A 19,372-nucleotide genomic window follows, 5' to 3' on the forward strand; every position below is an offset into this window, starting at 1 on the left:
AACTCCCTTTAACCGAAGCATAACCTAAATCAACCCGTACAACACACCATACTAGTATTTATTTATTTATATTTTTAAACGAATAACTTAGTCTATTAAGCTTACTAGCAAATTTGATTTTCTAATAAGTTTATCGATCTACATGTATAGATAATACTAATATTATTTTACTACATTGACTAAATCATTATTAATTGCAAAGCACAGAGATTCAATCGTTATTTATTAAAGTCGGTGAGCTAATTATTACATATTACAGTGAAACTAAACAATCACTTAAAGTTGATGACTAAATTGTTATTTTGGTAAAATGTGTAGCGATAGAAAAATGTTTTTAATCTACGGATAATGTGGAAATAAAATAAAAGTTAAATCTATAATTTTGATCCACATATTTTGAAATTTGTTCAATCAGTGAATAGTTAAAAATATAACAATTAAATTAAGAATACTAACATAGATAACAATACTTAAAGAAAATAAAATATAATAAACTCTGTCAAAATCTATCAATGATAAATTTTCCACTAATATAAAATATTGCAATATGTTTGATAAATTCTTTAGGATAGACTACAGAGAGTCTATGAATCACAAATATATTATCGAGAGATTTTATTATATTTATAATTTTTTTAAAATGTTATTATATATTTAATTATTATTAACTAAAATAATATGATTTTTTAATATAAAATGATATTTAACTAATATGAATTTAATGATCATTTCATAAAAAGGATTTTGGAAGGAAATTGGTATAAGAAAAAAGAAATTTGGAAAGAAATTATGGAAGAAAATAATAGTTACTTAGCCTTAGAAAATTTCCCGCTAGCGCGGGGATGGACTACACTATATCGCCGGAGTTGAAGAGTTGAAGGCTAATCGCCGGGAATGGCGACGCCGTCATCGTCTTCATCATCTTCAGTAAGGTCATGGAGGACGGCGTTTCTGACTCTGAGAGACGAATCCACCTCTTCTTCAACCTCAATTTCCCAACTTCTTTACAACACCATCTTCCCGCACTCGGACTCCTTAATCGCCGCCGCACGCTACCTTCCTCCACCAGAAGTACGATTTTCTTATTTCTTTTATTTATATTATTGGAGGTTCTTCAGAAAATGCATACTCATCGCCTTGTTGCTCGTTCTCTGTGTGCATAGGTTTCATCAGATCTGCTGTTTCTCTTAGAATTGGCTACTTCTGCTGCCGACTCCGCGCAAGACATTGCCCTTACCTTCGCAGATATCATACATCTGGTGCAGTTCACATTTTCGATTTCTATTGGTCATTTTTTATTCTTTCGGACCAATTTCCTTGGGTTAGAGCTAGAACGATGGAATTGGGAAGTTCGTTCTGTTAGTTCATCTTCGCGCATTTAGAAACTAGAAGAAATTGGTTCTGATTTAAGTCTGGGAAAGAAAATTACCATAGATATGTATCACGATATTGAAATTTTTATTGATACAAAACTTCATTCCATTATAAAGAAGCGTCAGTTGAATGATCATGAATTATCAAACAGTACTTTAGAAAATGCAAAAGGTTAAGCAAATATTATTGGGTTAAATCATTTGAAAATTCAATTTTATTTGGTCAGGTGGGTTTAGGGTTTTATTGGAATCATCATGGATTGACCTAACGGTAAAAAAGGAGACATAGTCTCGATAACTAACTCAGAGGTCATGAGTTTAATCTATGATAATCACCTACCTAGAAATTAATCTCCTACAAGTTTTTATTTTACGCCCAAATATTATAGAGTCGCATTGGTTGTCTCATGAGATTAGTTGGCTTGAACACTCATGGATATAAAAAAAATCTTCCACTTTATTTGTGAATGTTCCCAAGAATTGATAGTCTCTACTTGATATATATTAATTAGAAAAAAATGAAAGATATGCAAGCATAACTAAGGAGAAACCCACAAAAGAGAGGACGCTACCTAAAAGAAAGGCCTCCAAGCAAAATGTAGTTTGGAGAATCATACAATTCTTTTTTAACCGAAGCTGACATGAAATCTAGTGGACCAAACATGATGTGCCATCATATTCCAAAATGCCATTTAAGACATGTAGAGTTCCATTCTTCCTCGCAATAACCACGTATGTAAAAATTCATTACTTAGCGGAAGCCATGTTGGCCGACTTCAAACAAGGTTGAATATAGTGGAAAGCTTCATTGTATATGGAGATAATTTTGCATATAATGTCATTGAGAAAATGTTTGTAACGTATATTTGACATATTTCATAAACATAAGGAACTGCTATATATAAGTTAAGGTTTAAATTACTGCAATCCAGTAATATAGTATTTGTTAAAAGAAATACGTTTCTGTATGACAAGGAACTATAGTAGTGCATGTTTTTTATATATAAATGTTTTTCAATGGGGATAACCTTGCTATCTTATTGTGTTTCTGGCCCTCCCTATGCTCTTCTGAATTCTCAGTTTTCTCTAATTATCAATATCCTTTCACCCAATGCAGATCCACGGTATTTCTTATCAAGTTTCGCTTGAATTTAGTTCTTCCTCTTGGAACCCGCTTCTTCGGTATTTTGGAGATGTGACCCAAATCCTACTTGGAAAGCTTAATTTTCCAGAAAATTATGCTCTAATCAGGCCAGTCTTGGAATCTTTGGAGATTGTAAGGTTAGCTTCTATTTTCTCCTCTGATACTACTCTTTCTTGCTGCTTTCACTGCTGTACACTGGGTCACTATTTTGTCATTTGGGCCCAAAGAATGTTTGCTCATCTGAGTAAATTTGATAAGATCTGTATAGTATTAGTTGCTAGTTTGGTTACTCAAAGCATCCTTAGGTTTTCATTATATATAGAGAGAGTTCCTAAAACTGAATAAGGGGAAAGAATAAAATTCACCGTGGTTTTCTTTATCATCTTTTTGGTGCACATGGAGGGAGAAATAACGTAATTTTTGAATTTAGAAGGAAGCCTTTGCTGCTATTTGGTTAAATCCTAAATGTGAACTTCATTAATTCTCTTGAAATTTCTTGTACTAAAGAGTTTCAAAATAGATTTGGTCATGATTTGACGTCTTACATCTTTGGACCTTGTTTTCCCTTTTATGGACATGATTAATTATCTATCGTTTTTTTGCAGACACGTTGTCTCTATACAGCAGCGCAAGTTCTTACCAGCAGAAGATATTCAGCTCTCAAAGTTTTTGCTTTCTGTGATTGCTGGCTCACAATCGGCAATATTCCCCTCGTCAAATTCAATCATTAGACATGGTTGTACTGCTGAAGTGAAAAGTGTACCCAAATGTAATAGTTTATGGGATGTTCAGGCTGTAGCCTTTGATCTACTTAGTCAGGCCATCACAAGTCTGGGTTCATATTTTCCAGTTGATGTTTGGAAGTCAACAATTCAGGTAGAAACAATTCTATTACATTTGTGGTTTCTCACGAATGCATTTGTAGGATAATTGGAGTTACATTTAATTGGAATGTTTTGCAAGCAATATATAGTCGGTTAGCCAATAAGGAAATAGTGCATTATTATTATTATTTGGATGAAAATTGATGGACTCTTTGGCATCTACTAATGTACCCAAAAAAAAGAAGGTAGAATATCATACAAAGTTTTCTCAAGCCACTAAAAATTCTACCATTTCTGTCTCTAAAGACCCTGCAAAGCAATACACCTCGATTCGTTATGCTGATGTAAAATATTTTCAGCTAGCATGGTAACCTTCAACACTGCAGATAACCTGTTGAGCTTGATTCTTTTGTTCACAGGTCATTCGAAAATTGATGGACTTTTTGGCATCTACTAATGTACTTGTTGAAGACAAGATGATGTCCAGGTATACAGCTCAACAATATTTTAATGTCGTACAGTGTTCGTTATTTTTAAAGAGATAATTACTTTTGATTTACCAGTGAGTACCGCCCATCCTATTGGGTTTAGTATAGTTTCTGTATTTTGCCTACTGGTTTTCTTTTGATTGTTACTAGACTTGATATTTATTTAAGAAGTTTCAGATTATATCATGTGTAAGATGGACTATTTGGGACAAATAAAAAATTCTCAAGGTTACATCATTTACCCAGGCAACAGCCATTTCATTGGCTTTATTGGAGATTTTGTGTTTTGCATTCTATTTTACTTTTATTTTATTGAAGAGTTTCAAACTGCTTGAAACGTGCATTTAGTTGCCCCATTATCCATCTTTCCTAACGAGAAATTGTAATGCCTTATCTTGGCCAATTTTCAAATTAGTGAAACAAGGCCTCGTTCCCCTAAACCCCTTTTTGTATTTCGGTGGGAGGTGGTTCTTTTTTAGGGTTCTTTTTAGTTTTCCTTGTATCCCAAGCTTGGTTTCTTATAAAAAAAGGAAGAGTCATCCTTTTCTTGCTTTTGTGTTTTCTGTTCTGCAGGTACTATCTGTCTCTTCTTAGATGTCTTCATTTGGTTATAGCAGAACCCAAATGCTCCCTTTCTGACCATGTAAGGAATAGAACTACACTTCGAAACCTAAATTGAGAATGCTTACTTATTGAAGCATCTTACATTATTTTTTTTTTTCAGGTGTCAGCTTTTGTAGCAGCATTGCGCATGTTCTTTGCCTATGGGTTTTCTAATAGGCCCCTACTTGCTTGTTCAGTTGGTAATCAAGGGAAAGAACCTAGTCTAACCAGTACCAAGTCCAGTTTGGAGGATCCGAAAAAGGAAAATTATAGTCCATATAGGCCCCCACACATGCGTAGAAGAGAAAATTTAACTAAGAAGCAGGCCAGTGTTCAAAATCCTCAGAGTTCAATGGCTGTAGAGTATCTTAACTGTGATTCTATATCTTCAGATTCTGATCATGACAGTGATGGGCCCGGCAGAGATGCTGACATCATTCAGAATGGCAAAGTTCGGGTTGCTGCTATTCTTTGTATACAGGTAAGTTGGTAACTCAGAAAGAGATGACCCATTTGATCTAGTTCTGTGTTGTTTTCACTTATCTATGAAAAATCCATTGCTTCAGTGATCCATGTCCATAACTTTTCTTCCTTCATTGCTTCAGTGATCCATGATTCTTTTTCTACTAAGATTACACCCACATATAATAAAAACGAGACTAAAAATAAACTATCCTAAATTACCCTTAAACTTTTGGAAACAAAGAATGTATTAAAAGCACAATCCTGATTGGGAAGCTCTCGAATCTTCCCCGGTTGTTGATAAATAAAGTTGAGGCCAAGGCCTATTAAAATAATGTATTGAAAACATAACGAATCGAACTTTTCTATGACGTTATTCTCAATAATGCCCTATCTTTGACGCCCAAATTCAACACTAGATGACATCAATTCCTGTTCTGCTTTCCCTTACTTGTTATATGTAATTGAGTGTGTTGGAATGACTTGAATTTGTGATCTTACTTAATTCTATCTCGATAGTCAAACCTAAGTTATTTACATATTTGCCATCTTTATCTTATTTACGGTTTTTGACCATAGAGTAGAAAAGTGTGCTATATAAACTCTTTAACTCTAAAGGCACATCTATTCAGTATTCTGAATAATTCTCTCTATTCACTAATAAAATTATTCTCTCCCTGTCTCGTGGAAGCTAACATTCTATTTGTGAACCATGTAAATTTGTGTGTTGATTATTTACTGTTTAAGCTTTTCTCTTTATTTTTATTTATCGACTTTGTAACAAAGTGAAACATTGACATATTTGGAGTTCAAACTTCAAAGATATTTCTTGACCAAGAAAATCAATTGTTGTGAAGTTCACAGTTCTTGAGTGTTAGAAAAATTTCAGTGGTTTATTCATGTCAACCATAGTTGGAATTTTTTGGTTTTGGGATTTTCCATATTTCATTCATTCAATAAAATGTTTCTTTATAAAAAAAAACATGAAATTATTCTTGTTTTTTTAAGAACTTCAAATTTTTATGTCGTCTTACTTTTGGTTGATAGGATCTTTGCCAAGCTGACCCCAAAGCATTCACCAGCCAATGGACACTTCTTTTGCCAACTCGGGATGTTCTGCTGCCAAGGTAGGTCTTATTTTATTTTCTCTGTTCATTTATTGTTATCTGCATACTTATTTCTTTTGTGTCCTTAATTATGTTCTTGTAGGAAATTTGACGCAACTTTAATGACATGTCTTCTATTTGATCCTTCTCTGAAGGTACATATACCGTTTCCTGTAATTGTTTAACCAACAATTCAATGTTTTGACTGAAAATAGGGTGAAAGTGTGGTTTGTTCTTTTTTTTTTCTTTTCAAATTTTTAATCTGTTTTTGTTAATGTATTCATTCAGTGATTCTAGGTGCTCTATCTATTACATACTGCTTTGGCTTGTCCAGGTCCAGATAGCGTCTGCTGCAGCCCTGGTGGTTATGTTGGATAGGACTACTTCCATTTCCTTGCAGATTGCAGAATACAGAGATCCAGCTAAATGTGGCTCCTTTATGCCTCTTTCAATTTCCCTTGGGCAGATACTAATGCAACTCCATACAGGTACTTGATTTTATTTTGTTTATATTATTGTATTTAGCTTTAAATTAAGAAAAAAGTCACTTTCCATTAAGAGATTGAAAAGTAGAGGGGTCCCGGGAGCTACATGAATCTTTCCAGTTGGTCTACATATTGGAAAGAGAGTAATTGCAGAAGTATTTACCCTTTTTTGTCCATAAATAATGCTTTCCCGGAGCTCATCAATTGGTCTTTCAGTCTTGGTTTTTCTATTCAAAGTAGCATCAGTAACATTTTGTATTTTGGGACAACAAGAACGAAAAAAAAAATCTCGCTGGTCAATTGGTCTTTCGGTCTTCGAGAAGATGTGGTTATTCCTTCTATCCAAAGTAGTATCTATAATATTTAGTACTTTGGGGCGATGAGAATGAAAAGGAAATCATGGCCGGGAAGGTTTTATAGTAGCAAAAGCCATTAGAATTGCCTAAAATTAGACTGTAGAGGCTAACGGAACAAATTGGAATTACCTAAAATTAGGTTGCAGAGGCTAACAGACAAAGCTCAAGTTTTTTACAATAAAACGGCATTTTGAACGAATTTGGCACATAGCTGGTCAACTTTGTTACTCTGCAGAGGCTGCAAAGACTGATAAATATTGGTCGGAAGGTTTGTGTTTTGCCTGCACTTAAGTATGCCTACTCCCTTTCTGATCGCAAGTGATTCCTCTTGCTGACGCTTAGAGAGATGATTCCACTTTTAGCCTCATTATAGGCCCTTTTATTTTAATTTGTTTCTCATGACATGAACCAAAAATTTTCTCCTTACCATATCTCTATTGGTGTTCCTAGTGTACCAATTCTAATCTGTTCTGCATTAGATTGTTTCAGTAGGGTTTTACTTTCAATATTTCTAACTTCTGATTGTGAAGTATGAGGGCTCGGCATTGAATTGTTGCATTAGATTAGTAATGTCCTCCTTCAAATGACTTGTATTTGTTAACCACTCTCTCTTATCTTCTGTTGTTATTTTCTTTTTTCATCTCCACATTCATATTCTTTGCTCTTTTCCCTTCCATTTATTAACTCATGGGTACTTTTGGGTATAGGTGTTCTGTACTTGATCCAACGTTCAACTCATGGTAGATTGCTGACAATCTTGTTCAAGATTCTTTTGCATCTGATATCATCTACTCCGTATGTAATCCTTTTAGATCTCTCATTGTTGATTAATATCTTTCCTTGTTTTATATGGAATGTTGAACTTTGTTTTAGATATTATTCATTTTTTCCATTATATTCAGGTTGACTTGTTTTGTTGGTGCAAACTTGTATTTTTACTCCAAATACAATTGATAATTCATGTCAAATAATTATCCAACATTCTAAAGCTTAAACTGAAAATACAGATTTAATTCTAATACTAGATACTAATTACACACTACGACATTCTGTTCCTCTTAAAAGATAACCTAATCTTGAATACTAAAAGATAATGGAGGAGCCAACTACTTCTCTCAATGACTCAAAAATTCCAATAAAAATATGTTATTTAGCTTGTTGTAGCCATTTCAATTAGAGAAGTTGAATGTTCAATGGGCTGAAAATTTGCCCAAGTTAAGAAATGATGGTTTTTTTATTAGTTAACATCTAAAATCATAGTAGCCATCGAAAGCAATAAAAGACTTCTTTTCCATGTCACCACAAGTCTTTGGAGTGTTTTAAGAATTTTCTCCCTTAGATGAAACAATTCAAACACATTTAAAACAAATTCTTGACCCACCTTTACATTAGATTCTTTGAGAAATTAATTTTCTTGTCGATGTCAACATATTCTACAAAACTAGGAAGAACTCTTCCTTCTACACAATGGGCCCATAGTCTAAAGAGTTTCTTGGTTTAGAAAAATGCTTGCTTTAGCTAAGGCCCCACTTATCTTGTTGTTTTTATTTATTTACTTATTTTAATACCTAAAGATTAAGAGGTCGAGAGGATCCTACTTCTATCAATATTCTATTCATGCTCAATGCTCATTTTGAAGATTTAAAATTGCTAAATTTTCTAAAACTTATCTGAATAAATACATTTAGTAAATGTCCAAAAAGGGAAAGGAAAAGGAAAAAATACCATTCATTATTCACTATTCTAAGAGGAAAAAGAAAAAAAAATGCAATCTTAACCATCATGGGTTGACCTAGTGGTAAAAAGGGAGACATAGTCTCAATATCTAACTAAGAAGTCGTGAGTTTAATCTATGGTGACCAACTACCTATAAATTAATTTCTTACGAGTTTCCTTGACACCCAAATATTGTAGGGTCAGGCAGGTTGTCTCGGGAGATTAGTTGAGGTGCACGTAAGCTGGCCCAGATACTCATGGATGTAAAACAAAACTTGAAAGATTACAAAAATTAAGACATAATTTTCTAAATTACGAAAAATAAAAACGTCATGATGGTGTAAGATTCTTTGCGATGCTCATGCAGCTTGATTGTTACACTTTTTTTTTATTGGTGATGAAGTATTATTTCCCAAGTCACTTCATACTTTCTTGATCCATCGCCTACACACATGTCATGAACAAGTGCTCTGAATTTAACTTTTTCACTACTGCTTATAACCACAAAGTACAAACTAATTTTTGCTTCTCCATTTGCAAAATTACCCCATACAAAGGAGCAGCAACCTGCGGTAGCTTTTCTATCTGCATTAGCACCTACTCAGTCTGCATCAGAATGAACTTTAACATTTCACTTGTCAGTTTTTCTGAAGAATAATCCTTGACCTGGTTCAAATTTCTAAGAATTATCTATACAACTTCCATATGTATGTTTTTTATAATGAGATACAACCTTTATCAAATGGGTTCTGTGCTTTGTATCAAAATGGAAAGGGAAGGTGAAAGGTCCTACCATTTGACGTTGCTATGTGTGCTAATCACAGGGCTTTTTTCATGGGTGCAATTGCAATTCACATGCTTTGTCTCCTAGTTATGGGTTCTAATATGTTGAAAGATCCTGTTATTTCAGATATCCAAGGATGCCTGAAGAGTTGTTGCTGAACATGGTAAAAGCTTTACAAGCAACAATTGAAGAGGGCTTTCCATTCAGAAGTGATCAAACTGACTTGCTGGTTAGAACTGATTTTGGAACCTTACCCTGATTTTTTCTTTAATTGTTTCTTTAATTATTTTTTTATGTAGTTGTTTACTAGTATTGCTTTTCATTTTGCTGTAGGCTGCAGCTATCGGTTGCTTAAATGTAGCCTTATCTACTTCTCAGTCATCACCTTATGTAAAAGAGATGCTTTCCAAACAAATATCCACAGGTTGGCTTGCGTTTTCTGGTTAATTTTCTGAGATTCCTAACCAGTTCTTAATTACTATATTAACTTTTCAACAGCTGTGGTTTAGCATCAGAAAGATTTTTGGGTGTTTGCAGTGTTTCAAAAAGCTCTCTCGGGTGTGTGGCGTTAAGACCCAAGTCTGGTGTCTCGCCTTGAGAAGGCCAGGCTCACAAAAGGCAAAGCAAGGCATGCGCCTTTTGTGAAGCCCTAAGGCTCAAAGGCCTGTGCCTTGGGGTTTTTTCATTTTTTTTTTAAATAGTAATAATTAAGGTTTTCCATTTCCTTCTCTATTCACTAAAAAAAACACAAGCCTAAATGAAAACTTTTTTCCCTCTTCTTCCTTCAATTATTCCTTCTCTTCTAAATGTAGTACTTTTATATATAGTACACTTTACGGAAAAAGGTTTGCACTTTTTTTCGCACCCTGCGCGTAAGCCCCAGAAAACTATTACGCTTTATTGTGCCTTGAGCTTTAAAAACACTGGGTGTTTGCATTCAATTTTGTTCTTATGGGCTTGAATTATTTTCTACTATTCTTCTAAATCACAAACATTAGTTTATTTATTTTATCATTATTTCTATTCGATAGTCTGCTGGATGCTTTAACGGGCCGTGTAGATTCTCTTAACGATTTAGGCTGACTAAGTTAATTTGAGACAAAATACAGGGTAATAAGTTGTAACGTGTCACATTTTGTATGTTATAATTTCATATATATTGGCACATACGAAGTGCTAAATTAAAGTTAGTAAAATTACAATAAAGACAAAATTACTGTTCTTTTTTTAGTGAGTGAGATACACTTATTGAATGAGATATACCTCTTTAATGAATGAGATACACTTGTTAACGTAGTTGTCATATTATCCTCTAGTCTTTTTCATTATCTTGCTTAGTTTACCCTTATACACTTATATTTATCTCTTTAGTGAATGAAATAGATTATTTTGGTTCTCTCAAACTTCTAGTGTTTTTCTATGGTTGAAAACTTTGAGTTTCTTTAATCAACTTCTTTGATATCCACGGTTTTTTTTTTTTTTTTTTTTTTTTTTTTTTTTTTTTGTGTAGCTCAAAAGGGAAACAGTGTTCTTGTCTTATTACTTCAATATTCTGAGCAACTAACCAACCCAACCATATGCATTGAGGCTCTTCAGGTAATATTGTATTGGAACTTTCTTTGGTTTATTTGTCTCCGACTTCTGGTTTTGTTATTCTTGCAGCTTTTCTTTCTCAAGCACCTAGTACTGTTCACATGGCATGAGCTCATATACGTATTGTCATGGATATGATTATTGTCATGCCTTATCTCTAATTTTTTTAGATGTCTTTTTCCTGGTAGAGAATGCACTTGACATATTATTTAAGGAATCATTTCAACATATAATTTTTGAATGCTTAATAAATAATTTGTGCAAAGTGATGAGATAGTGAAGCATGTAAATGCATAGGATGAAGCTCTTCAGTTTTTGAGATCCAGAATACTAGTAAATGGCTCATCAAAGCTATTAGGATGTTTAGTTGGTGAGATTTTAACGGAATGATAGATTTTTTCTGGAAAATTTCATAGAATGTATGGCTGGGACTGTATATGAGATTTGTTTTGTTGCAGGCCTTAAAAGCTGTATCACACAATTATCCACATATCATGTTTGCTTTCTGGGAACAAGTTTCCTCAGTTGTTTCCAACTTTCTTCATGAAGCTGCTCCTGAAGTTTCTACGGGGCAGTGGAGGGTGCATTCTAGAAATAGTGTTGGAATTATTGGTGAAAAAGTTATTACAGCTGCAGTCAAGGTTACTTTTTTCCCCTGGATCTTGAAACAGTAAATTATGGGTCTTGAATTAGTCGTTTTCCTTGAGTGTTTTTAAGCCATCTCCATTTTCCATGAATTGTTCGTCTTTATGTGTTATTCCGTAGGATTATTGTTAATGATTGACTTAAGGTGCCAACTAGAGCATATCTCATTGATAAAATATCTCCTTTATTTAGAAGGCCAGATATTTGAATCACTCCACCTTGATATGATGTAATATTTTAAAAAGGATCCTAGGCCAACTGGTCCCTTGACCTTGTGAATCTTTTTGTTCATAGTTTCCAATAGCAACAATAATGCTATCCACGTATACAATAACAATAGGTAGTTTACAATGGAGAATGAAAGATTTGGGTCCTTTTAATCTCCTATGGAGGCCTAGGTTAGAGTGAAAGAAATTTGTAAGGTCATTAGTTTTTTCTACTTTGGTGTTTATTATTTTTAACGAGTCTTTGGTGCTTATCAATTATATAATGGAAAGTTTGTCTGTAATTTTCTCTTTTAGCAAATATCTAGTAGGGAATATAATTGCCAAAGTCAAAAGATTGATGTTTAAAAGTTACTCTGTCTCTTTTGCATGCCAATTTCTTTCCTCTTTTCAATGCTTTCAGGTTTTGGATGAGTGTCTGCGAGCAATATCTGGGTTCAAAGGCACGGAGGATCTTTTGGATGATAACCTACTTGATTCTCCATTTACTTTGGACTGCATAAGAATGAAGAAGGTCTCATCAGCTCCATCATACGAATTGAAGAATTTAGATGAAACTATTGACAGTCCAGAGGATGTCTGCGCAGGAATAAAGCAGTGGTGTGAGGTGATTGAGAAGCATTTACCCAGGAGTTTGGTGCACACTTCTGCTATGGTAGACAACACTTTCCCTTATTTATTCAAATGTTTTATTATATTTGAAAATATTACAAAACATTGTTCTATAAAACCATGATACGCACATATAGGCGCTTGCTCTACGATGTTTTGTTGTTCTTTATTAAGTAGAAAAGAAATATACACCTTTAGATGATGCTAAAAAGGAACTAAATGGACACCTAGAATTATGTGATAGCTATCGAAAGAGAGACTGCAGGATCTGCAAAAGTAAATACAACCTAGCTACTTGAACTGCAAAGAATGTTTGATGTGAAGACACACAGCAAAGACTGATCTTGAATAGGAAATAGAGTGGATCTGTAGGATCCCAGATGAATTGGATTATTTAAAAAAAGCCTTATTCTTTGGAAGATTCAGACCATGATTGGTAATACATGGTTTTCTCTTTGCAAAAACTTGAATCATTCTTTTGAGGTTCATCATTTTCATAATAAATGATTTGCTTGCCCCAAAATGACCTAGCTGATTTGTTTGAGACATGGTCACTGTGATAGTTCGACTCATTTAAGAAGAGAAACAAAAGTTCTTAGTGAAAATCAAGCTAGAAGTATAGAACTAATTTAACATTCACTAAATAGCCTCTCGAAACGTTAATAACGGACGCTCCCTTTCTCCATCTCTACCAGGTACCTTTATTACAAAAATTTACAATGGAAAAAGGTTTTCTAGTCAATGTCTCTCTTTTTGTCGTGTCTTTTTCTTTTTTAAAGAAACAAAGTTTCAGTGATGAAATGACAAATTGTGAAGATTATCATTTATGAAAACAGCGACAACTTCTTATCCATGCTTTCCAAGTTACTGATATTTTTGGCCTCAAGAATATTATCCAAAAAAGTCCAATCCACTTTGTCAAAAGCCTTCTCATGATTAAGCTTAATGAGATATCCCTTCTGCCTTCTTTTCCATTCATCAACAAGCTCATTATGTTTGTCTGTCATCAATTAAAGCCGACTAGTACTTGGTGAAAGTGGATGGGAGAATCTTTTCTAGTATGTTGGAGGGAGCCCTTGGAATAACTTGTAGAGACATGAGGAGAGACAGATGGGTCTATAGTCGGTATCACTAACTGCTCGAGAATTGGATCTCTTGGGACTGAGGGAAATACAGGTTTCATTACGTGAAGCGTTGATAATCCCATTCTAAATAGGAAAAAAAAAAAGGAAAAGAAATGAAAACTGGAATACTCTCATAATGCCACCTTTTAGAATGTTCTATAACTTTTTAAATAATTCAGTTGTTAAACCATCGAAGCTTGGACACCTGTAGGTGCATCATTCAGAGACTGCACATTGCATACTTGATCTATTCTTCAGTAAATACAGCCTCCAACGACGAGGCTTCCGGCACTTTGGTTTCCCTACAAAACCATTCTTCTGCCCCAATGTTTCATAAAATAATAAAGTTTTGGTTCTTTTAACTTTGTAAAATAATTTCATCCTGTGAAATGTGTGGTGTTGAATTTACCTTTTTTAGAGCGGATTCATAACCTTCTTTTCCTATGGAAGGTGAGAGCAGCATCTGTTACATGTTTCGCGGGTATTACTTCCTCTGTTTTCTCCTCTCTCTCTAAAGAAAAGGAGGACTATATACTGTCTTCAGTGGTAAGTTTTTATCTGGATGAGATCAAAGTCTACTCTTGAATACTATTTTGGTGGATAAGATCATTTTTCAAACTGTTATGTGCTTTGTTCCAAAGGTGAATGCAGCCGTGCATGATGAGGTGCCTTCGGTGAGGTCAGCTGCTTGTCGTGCCATTGGTGTCATATCATGTTTCCCTCAAGTTTCCCAAAGGTGCTTCTAAAGTAATGGTGTGCTAAAATATTTATGTTTTCATTATTACCTTCATCTTGAGAAGGCGAGTTTTTCTAAATGTCCAAATGATATAGTGCAGAGATTCTTGACAAATTCATCCATGCCGTTGAGATCAATACTTGTGATTCTTTGGTTTCGGTAACTGCTTTTATGAACATACATTGATATTTCATATTAGCATGATATTCTGTCTCTTATCTATTTCTGTAAATTATTCCCACAACATTTCAGGTAAGAGTTACAGCTTCTTGGGCATTGGCAAATATATGCGAGTCAATCAGGCGCTTTTTTGAGGACTCTCCTTCAAGACAGCCCACAGGTGGGTTTATTGTGATTCACCTTTTGGGAATCTTGTGAGTGTTATTATGTACTAATAGGGTTAAGGTTTTCTAACACTTCATTCTTTATTTTGTAGATTCGATTGAACGTTCTCATATATTAACACTATTAACTGAGAGCAGTTTGCGTCTAGCAAATGATGGAGACAAGGTGAACCTTTGGCTTTGCTAATGTATTATAGTTGAACTTTTTTTTAACCTTTTATACGCTATTATCATTTTTCATTCTTAATAATAAAATAAACTTACATTAATAACACTGCCTAAGGAAGAGAACTAAGAATTGCATGTGAGTTCACTGAGTTGTAAGCCATCTACTTGCAGAATTGATGAAGTTTACATCCTAGAATAGTTAGTTACTAGTCTAAACAGTTTGTTAGTTCTACCGATTAGTATACTAGCGGTTAGTTGGTAATTTGGTCAGTTAAGGTTTATATATATATATTAGTTTTTATTTATTTTATATATAATTATTATGATTATAGCTTTCAATTTTTTGTACCACTAGATTAAATCAAATGCTGTCAGAGCTCTTGGAAATCTTTCAAGGTTGATAAAGTTTTCGTGTTTACTTTCCCCCTGTGAGAGGCCTAGAAGCAATTCAGAGTTATATTCAGTGGCTAATAACTCTGAGGATCTCTTTTCAAAGGATGATTCAAAAGTAAATCTTGGATGCACTTCAAAAAATCTCAGCGATAAAAATTCGTTCTACAGTTCAAGTTTTCTTGAGAGAATAGTTCAGGCATTTATTTCTGGGATCACAACTGGAAATGTGAAGGTATGATTTCTGACATTTCTCATGTGAAATTTAATTACCCTATCCTGTTGGGTTTGCTTTAGTGTACATATCTGTCTTTATAGCACTATATTTTATGATACTAAAATTCTAACGTTTGCTGAGCAGGTCCAGTGGAATGTTTGTCATGCATTAAGCAACTTATTTTTAAATGAAACATTGAGACTGCAGGATATAGACAGGTAAAATTTAATTTAAAATGTTAATCTGTTGTCAAGTAACGAGTGGGATATTCCTTACTTCCTGCAACATTTTAGAATTTAACTTCAAAGAATAACTTCCCTTCTTGGTCAATCAAATAATTTTTTTGGACTATGGGTTGTGACTGCAGGACATGGAGCAGAATTAAATTTGTTTGATAAAATTATGTTATAAAAAAAATATACTTTGTTAGAAAACTCCTTAGAGTCCTTTCAATCATCAATCCAGTTAGAGTTTTAGTTTTGGTGCAAAATTTGTCCTGGATGGACTTTGTTGCTTATCAAATCGGAGGAATGAGATTTGAATGTAGTGGGATTCTCCTCAAATTGGAAATCACTCCCTAAAAAATGGGAGAATCTCATTCTCTAAACATTCTCATTTGTTTTTCCTTTTCCCTTTTCCAGAAACTCAGAACCTATTTTCTAATCACTTTACACTTTCACTCTTTCTTGCTTCATCTAGACACTCAGTCACTATCAAATTTAACCTCATATCTAATTGATGTGTTTTTATTATGAAATTAGTAATTTCTATTTAATATTTTTATTACTTCATTTCAGTGAGCTGTTATTTATTAATTTGGAATAAAATCATTGATCGAATAAAATTAACTGCTCTTAAATTAATAAAATAAATTTAATTAAATTCATTTTCAACAATTGTTGAGTTTGCAACCTTGAACATGTTCTTTCTTTTTACCTATCAACGAAGTGGCTAAAGGACATCGGTATTTATGATCAATTTTTCCTTTTGCTGCTTTGCTAGGGTGTCATCACTTTTCAATATTCTTTTGCTGCTATTACGTGATTCCTCTAATTTTAAGGTGAGGATACAAGCTGCTGCTGCTTTATCTGTGCCAGCTTCAGTGTATGGTAAGTACCAGATATTCACTATCTGCTAGCCTGAGAACGTAATAAAGGCAATGAACAACCTTATTGAAGTCCATTCTACTTAGTTTCAGTCTTGCATGATTGATTTCTTGAAGGGAAGCTGGGTACTAGGAAGGAGAACTGTGTTCTTGTAAGGAGTCATACTAGTATAATTTTTCCCAGGTTAAAAGGAAATTGGAACTTCATGCAGATGGATGCTCTAAAGCAAGTTTACTTTTTGGTGCAGGCTATGGGAAGTCTTTTCCGGATGTAGTCCAAGGTCTGGAGCACACAATTGAGAACCTAGAATCAAATCATAATCTTGCTCCGAGTTTCAAGTATAAGGTTGCACTTGAGAAGCAGGTCAATTCCTTCAATCAATTTCAATACCAGCAGTACTACTACGTTAAAGCAAACTAGCACCTTTCATTTCTGTCATGAGTGATTACTTTGGATTAGGAGGCTTAGCTGTGAACTCATGGTCCAACAAAGAAAACTTGGTGATTATGAAAACCATTTCTTACAAGCTTTAGGAAGTTCTTTGTGAATGGAATCCTTGAGAAAGCTGGAAAATGTAATTCAATCCGGAAGCACTCATCTCTATTTTTATTATTTGAACATCTATGTCATCCTTCCGTATGGAATTCAATATTGTCCATGAAAGTTGGTCATTTATCCAATTAAAGTTTGCTAGTGGCGGTGAATGCTTAGCTTCAAATTTAACAATTCAACACACATAGACACTCTCAAAAGCAGCTATGACTTTTTAACGTGGATCTGGATGAGTTCTTTTCATATTCCTTTCCTCTTTTAATAATTATTCTTTAATTGCTTAATGTTTTGGTTGTGTACAGCTGATTTCAACCATGTTACATGTTTTAAGTCTTGCGGCCAGCACTGACCATCAACCGCTGAAAGATTTTCTGGTCAAAGTAAGTTCTCACTTTCTTTACTGATTACAGTATATGGGTGTAACTATCTTTACTTAATTTTAGCATATCATCTTGCTTTATACTCTGTAGTTTTTAGATTCTTCAACCATGATCATTGATAAATTCAGGAATTATATGTTATGTGTACTAATACTGACTGTGCAAAGAAGATGCACAGACGTGGCGGAAAGTATTAGGTATATTTGCATCAACGAGACTGAGAATTTTGTTGTGTGAGGGACTGCGACTTTCATTCAACTTGTGCAATAAAACGTGTTTTTGAATCTTCCAGGATGGGGGCTTGGCATTTGAAGTTTTTCCAAAATGTTAAAAAATATCATAAAAGTTATGAAGTAAATATATTGATCTGAAACATGGTGTATAAGGACATAGATAAATAGCTAAAGAGCAAGGGGAAAAGAGAGAATCTCTATCAACAACTAGTAATGAACAGCTTCCCAAACTAGTCAGACGTGGTGAAGAAATATGAAATCGACATTTTCTTTAGCTACTGTTCAAGCTTTGTTCTTTCTCCAGTAATCTAAATTGTTATTCTAATCCTTGCTAGAAAGCAACATTTCTTGAGGAATGGTTCAAGAAACTTTGTTCATCGGTTGGAGAGAGAAGCAATTGGCGTGGTGATAGTGAAGACAATTCCACCAACAATCAAAAGAGAGAAATGATATTGAAAGCTTTACGGTCACTAATTGAAGTGTATACAAACAGCAATCAAAGTGCAATTTCTCAGAGATTTGAGAACTTGGTAAAAGGGATTCACTAGATTCCTTCACTTTTCTTGTTACATTATTCTACCAATTTGAAAGAGTTCTACCCAGATTTCAGATATGTTCCCGTAGAGATGCAATCCCCTCTGATGAAATTAACGGGAAATGATAGACTGATGTTCGACCGGGATAAGCCCAAGAAATGCACTTAAAGATGTTATATAAGTGAAAGTTTCAAGGTGTGATCGACACGAGCCATGGCTAGATCTGGTTCTTGTTGATTGGAAATGGAAAATGGATTGGCCAGGGCCAGAGGTACTCTGCCGCGAAAATTTGGTGGCTATGCACATGGAGATCGGGGAAACTTATCCTTCTCAGCAAGTTGAAAGAGAGTGTTTATTTTTCATATACGACAAACAGTAAGTGGGTTCGTTTGCAAAGGTTTGAGCTCAATCGGTAATAATCCCCTCCTCCTCTCATTCCTTTCTCAACTTGCCATTGGAAAATCCTCATTTTTTGAGCTCATCAAGTCAATTTATTGTAGTTAATGTTGTAGTGCAGAGCTTCTTTACTATTGGTCTATTTATTATGTATAGGGTGAGTGAATTTTGTTTTGTGTCTTTCATTTTGTAATAAATTATGGACAATTTAATTATTTATAATGTAGGTAAGATTTCTTTTTTGTTTAATTGTTTTAATGACCCTAAATATAATATAGGACATTTAATTTATTTAATGAACTATTCTAATTATTGGATATAAATTTGAATATTGTGTTTGATAGTACTATGAATTTCACTTTTTTTTTTTTTTTTTTTTTGTCTAATAAGAAATAAATTTCAATTCGTGGTGAATGGTTCAATGACGTAATAACCAAAATTGGAAGTTATAGCAATGAAGCATAGTTGATACTTTCAAAAGTCAAAACAACCTATCAATGAATATTCATTGATATTAATTTAAAACTTTGGAAAATAAATTTTTAACTTATCATTATTATATGCATTTTCATTAAAAATATACAAATTACAAAAATTTACAGATGGGAAGAAACATTTAGTCAATGTTTACATAATAATAAATATTTCTAACAACTAAAATTTAGTTTTTCTTTTTCATTCAAGCTCACGATATTCAATAGAAACCGATCATCCAAATTCATGAGTTTGGTTTCTTATAATAAATATTATTTCAATTGCTCAAACCTGAGTTTGG

At 33.8% G+C, this 19,372-nt stretch overlaps 1 protein-coding gene across 3 annotated transcripts; it reads left to right on the forward strand.

Moving 5' to 3' along the window:
• The first annotated feature begins 778 nt into the window (after positions 1 to 778).
• LOC103482890 (uncharacterized) lies at positions 779 to 18,846 on the forward strand. 3 transcript variants are annotated; one of them, XM_008439260.3, is made up of 27 exons: positions 780 to 1,071; positions 1,164 to 1,259; positions 2,491 to 2,654; positions 3,123 to 3,393; positions 3,761 to 3,828; positions 4,403 to 4,472; positions 4,554 to 4,913; positions 5,942 to 6,021; positions 6,104 to 6,155; positions 6,335 to 6,488; positions 7,549 to 7,636; positions 9,468 to 9,570; positions 9,675 to 9,765; positions 10,852 to 10,937; positions 11,393 to 11,575; positions 12,207 to 12,458; positions 13,990 to 14,085; positions 14,181 to 14,275; positions 14,371 to 14,434; positions 14,528 to 14,615; positions 14,712 to 14,785; positions 15,143 to 15,412; positions 15,539 to 15,612; positions 16,397 to 16,503; positions 16,748 to 16,863; positions 17,355 to 17,432; positions 18,001 to 18,846. In XM_008439260.3, the coding sequence occupies exons 1-27, from the start codon at positions 895 to 897 to the stop codon at positions 18,211 to 18,213; spliced, it is 3,570 nt and encodes a 1,189-aa protein (XP_008437482.2). In that variant the 5' UTR covers positions 780 to 894; the 3' UTR covers positions 18,214 to 18,846. The 3 variants fall into 3 exon arrangements, with proteins under 3 accessions (XP_008437484.1, XP_008437486.1, XP_008437482.2); XM_008439262.3 differs by lacking the exons at positions 17,355 to 17,432; positions 18,001 to 18,846 and adding an exon at positions 16,587 to 16,651 and having other exon boundaries at positions 779 to 1,071; XM_008439264.3 differs by lacking the exons at positions 17,355 to 17,432; positions 18,001 to 18,846 and adding an exon at positions 16,593 to 16,651 and having other exon boundaries at positions 779 to 1,071.
• The last annotated feature ends 526 nt before the right edge of the window (positions 18,847 to 19,372 follow it).

This window comes from Cucumis melo, chromosome 9 (genome assembly GCF_025177605.1).
Source record: "Cucumis melo cultivar AY chromosome 9, USDA_Cmelo_AY_1.0, whole genome shotgun sequence".
NCBI classification, from domain to species: Eukaryota; Viridiplantae; Streptophyta; class Magnoliopsida; order Cucurbitales; family Cucurbitaceae; genus Cucumis; species Cucumis melo.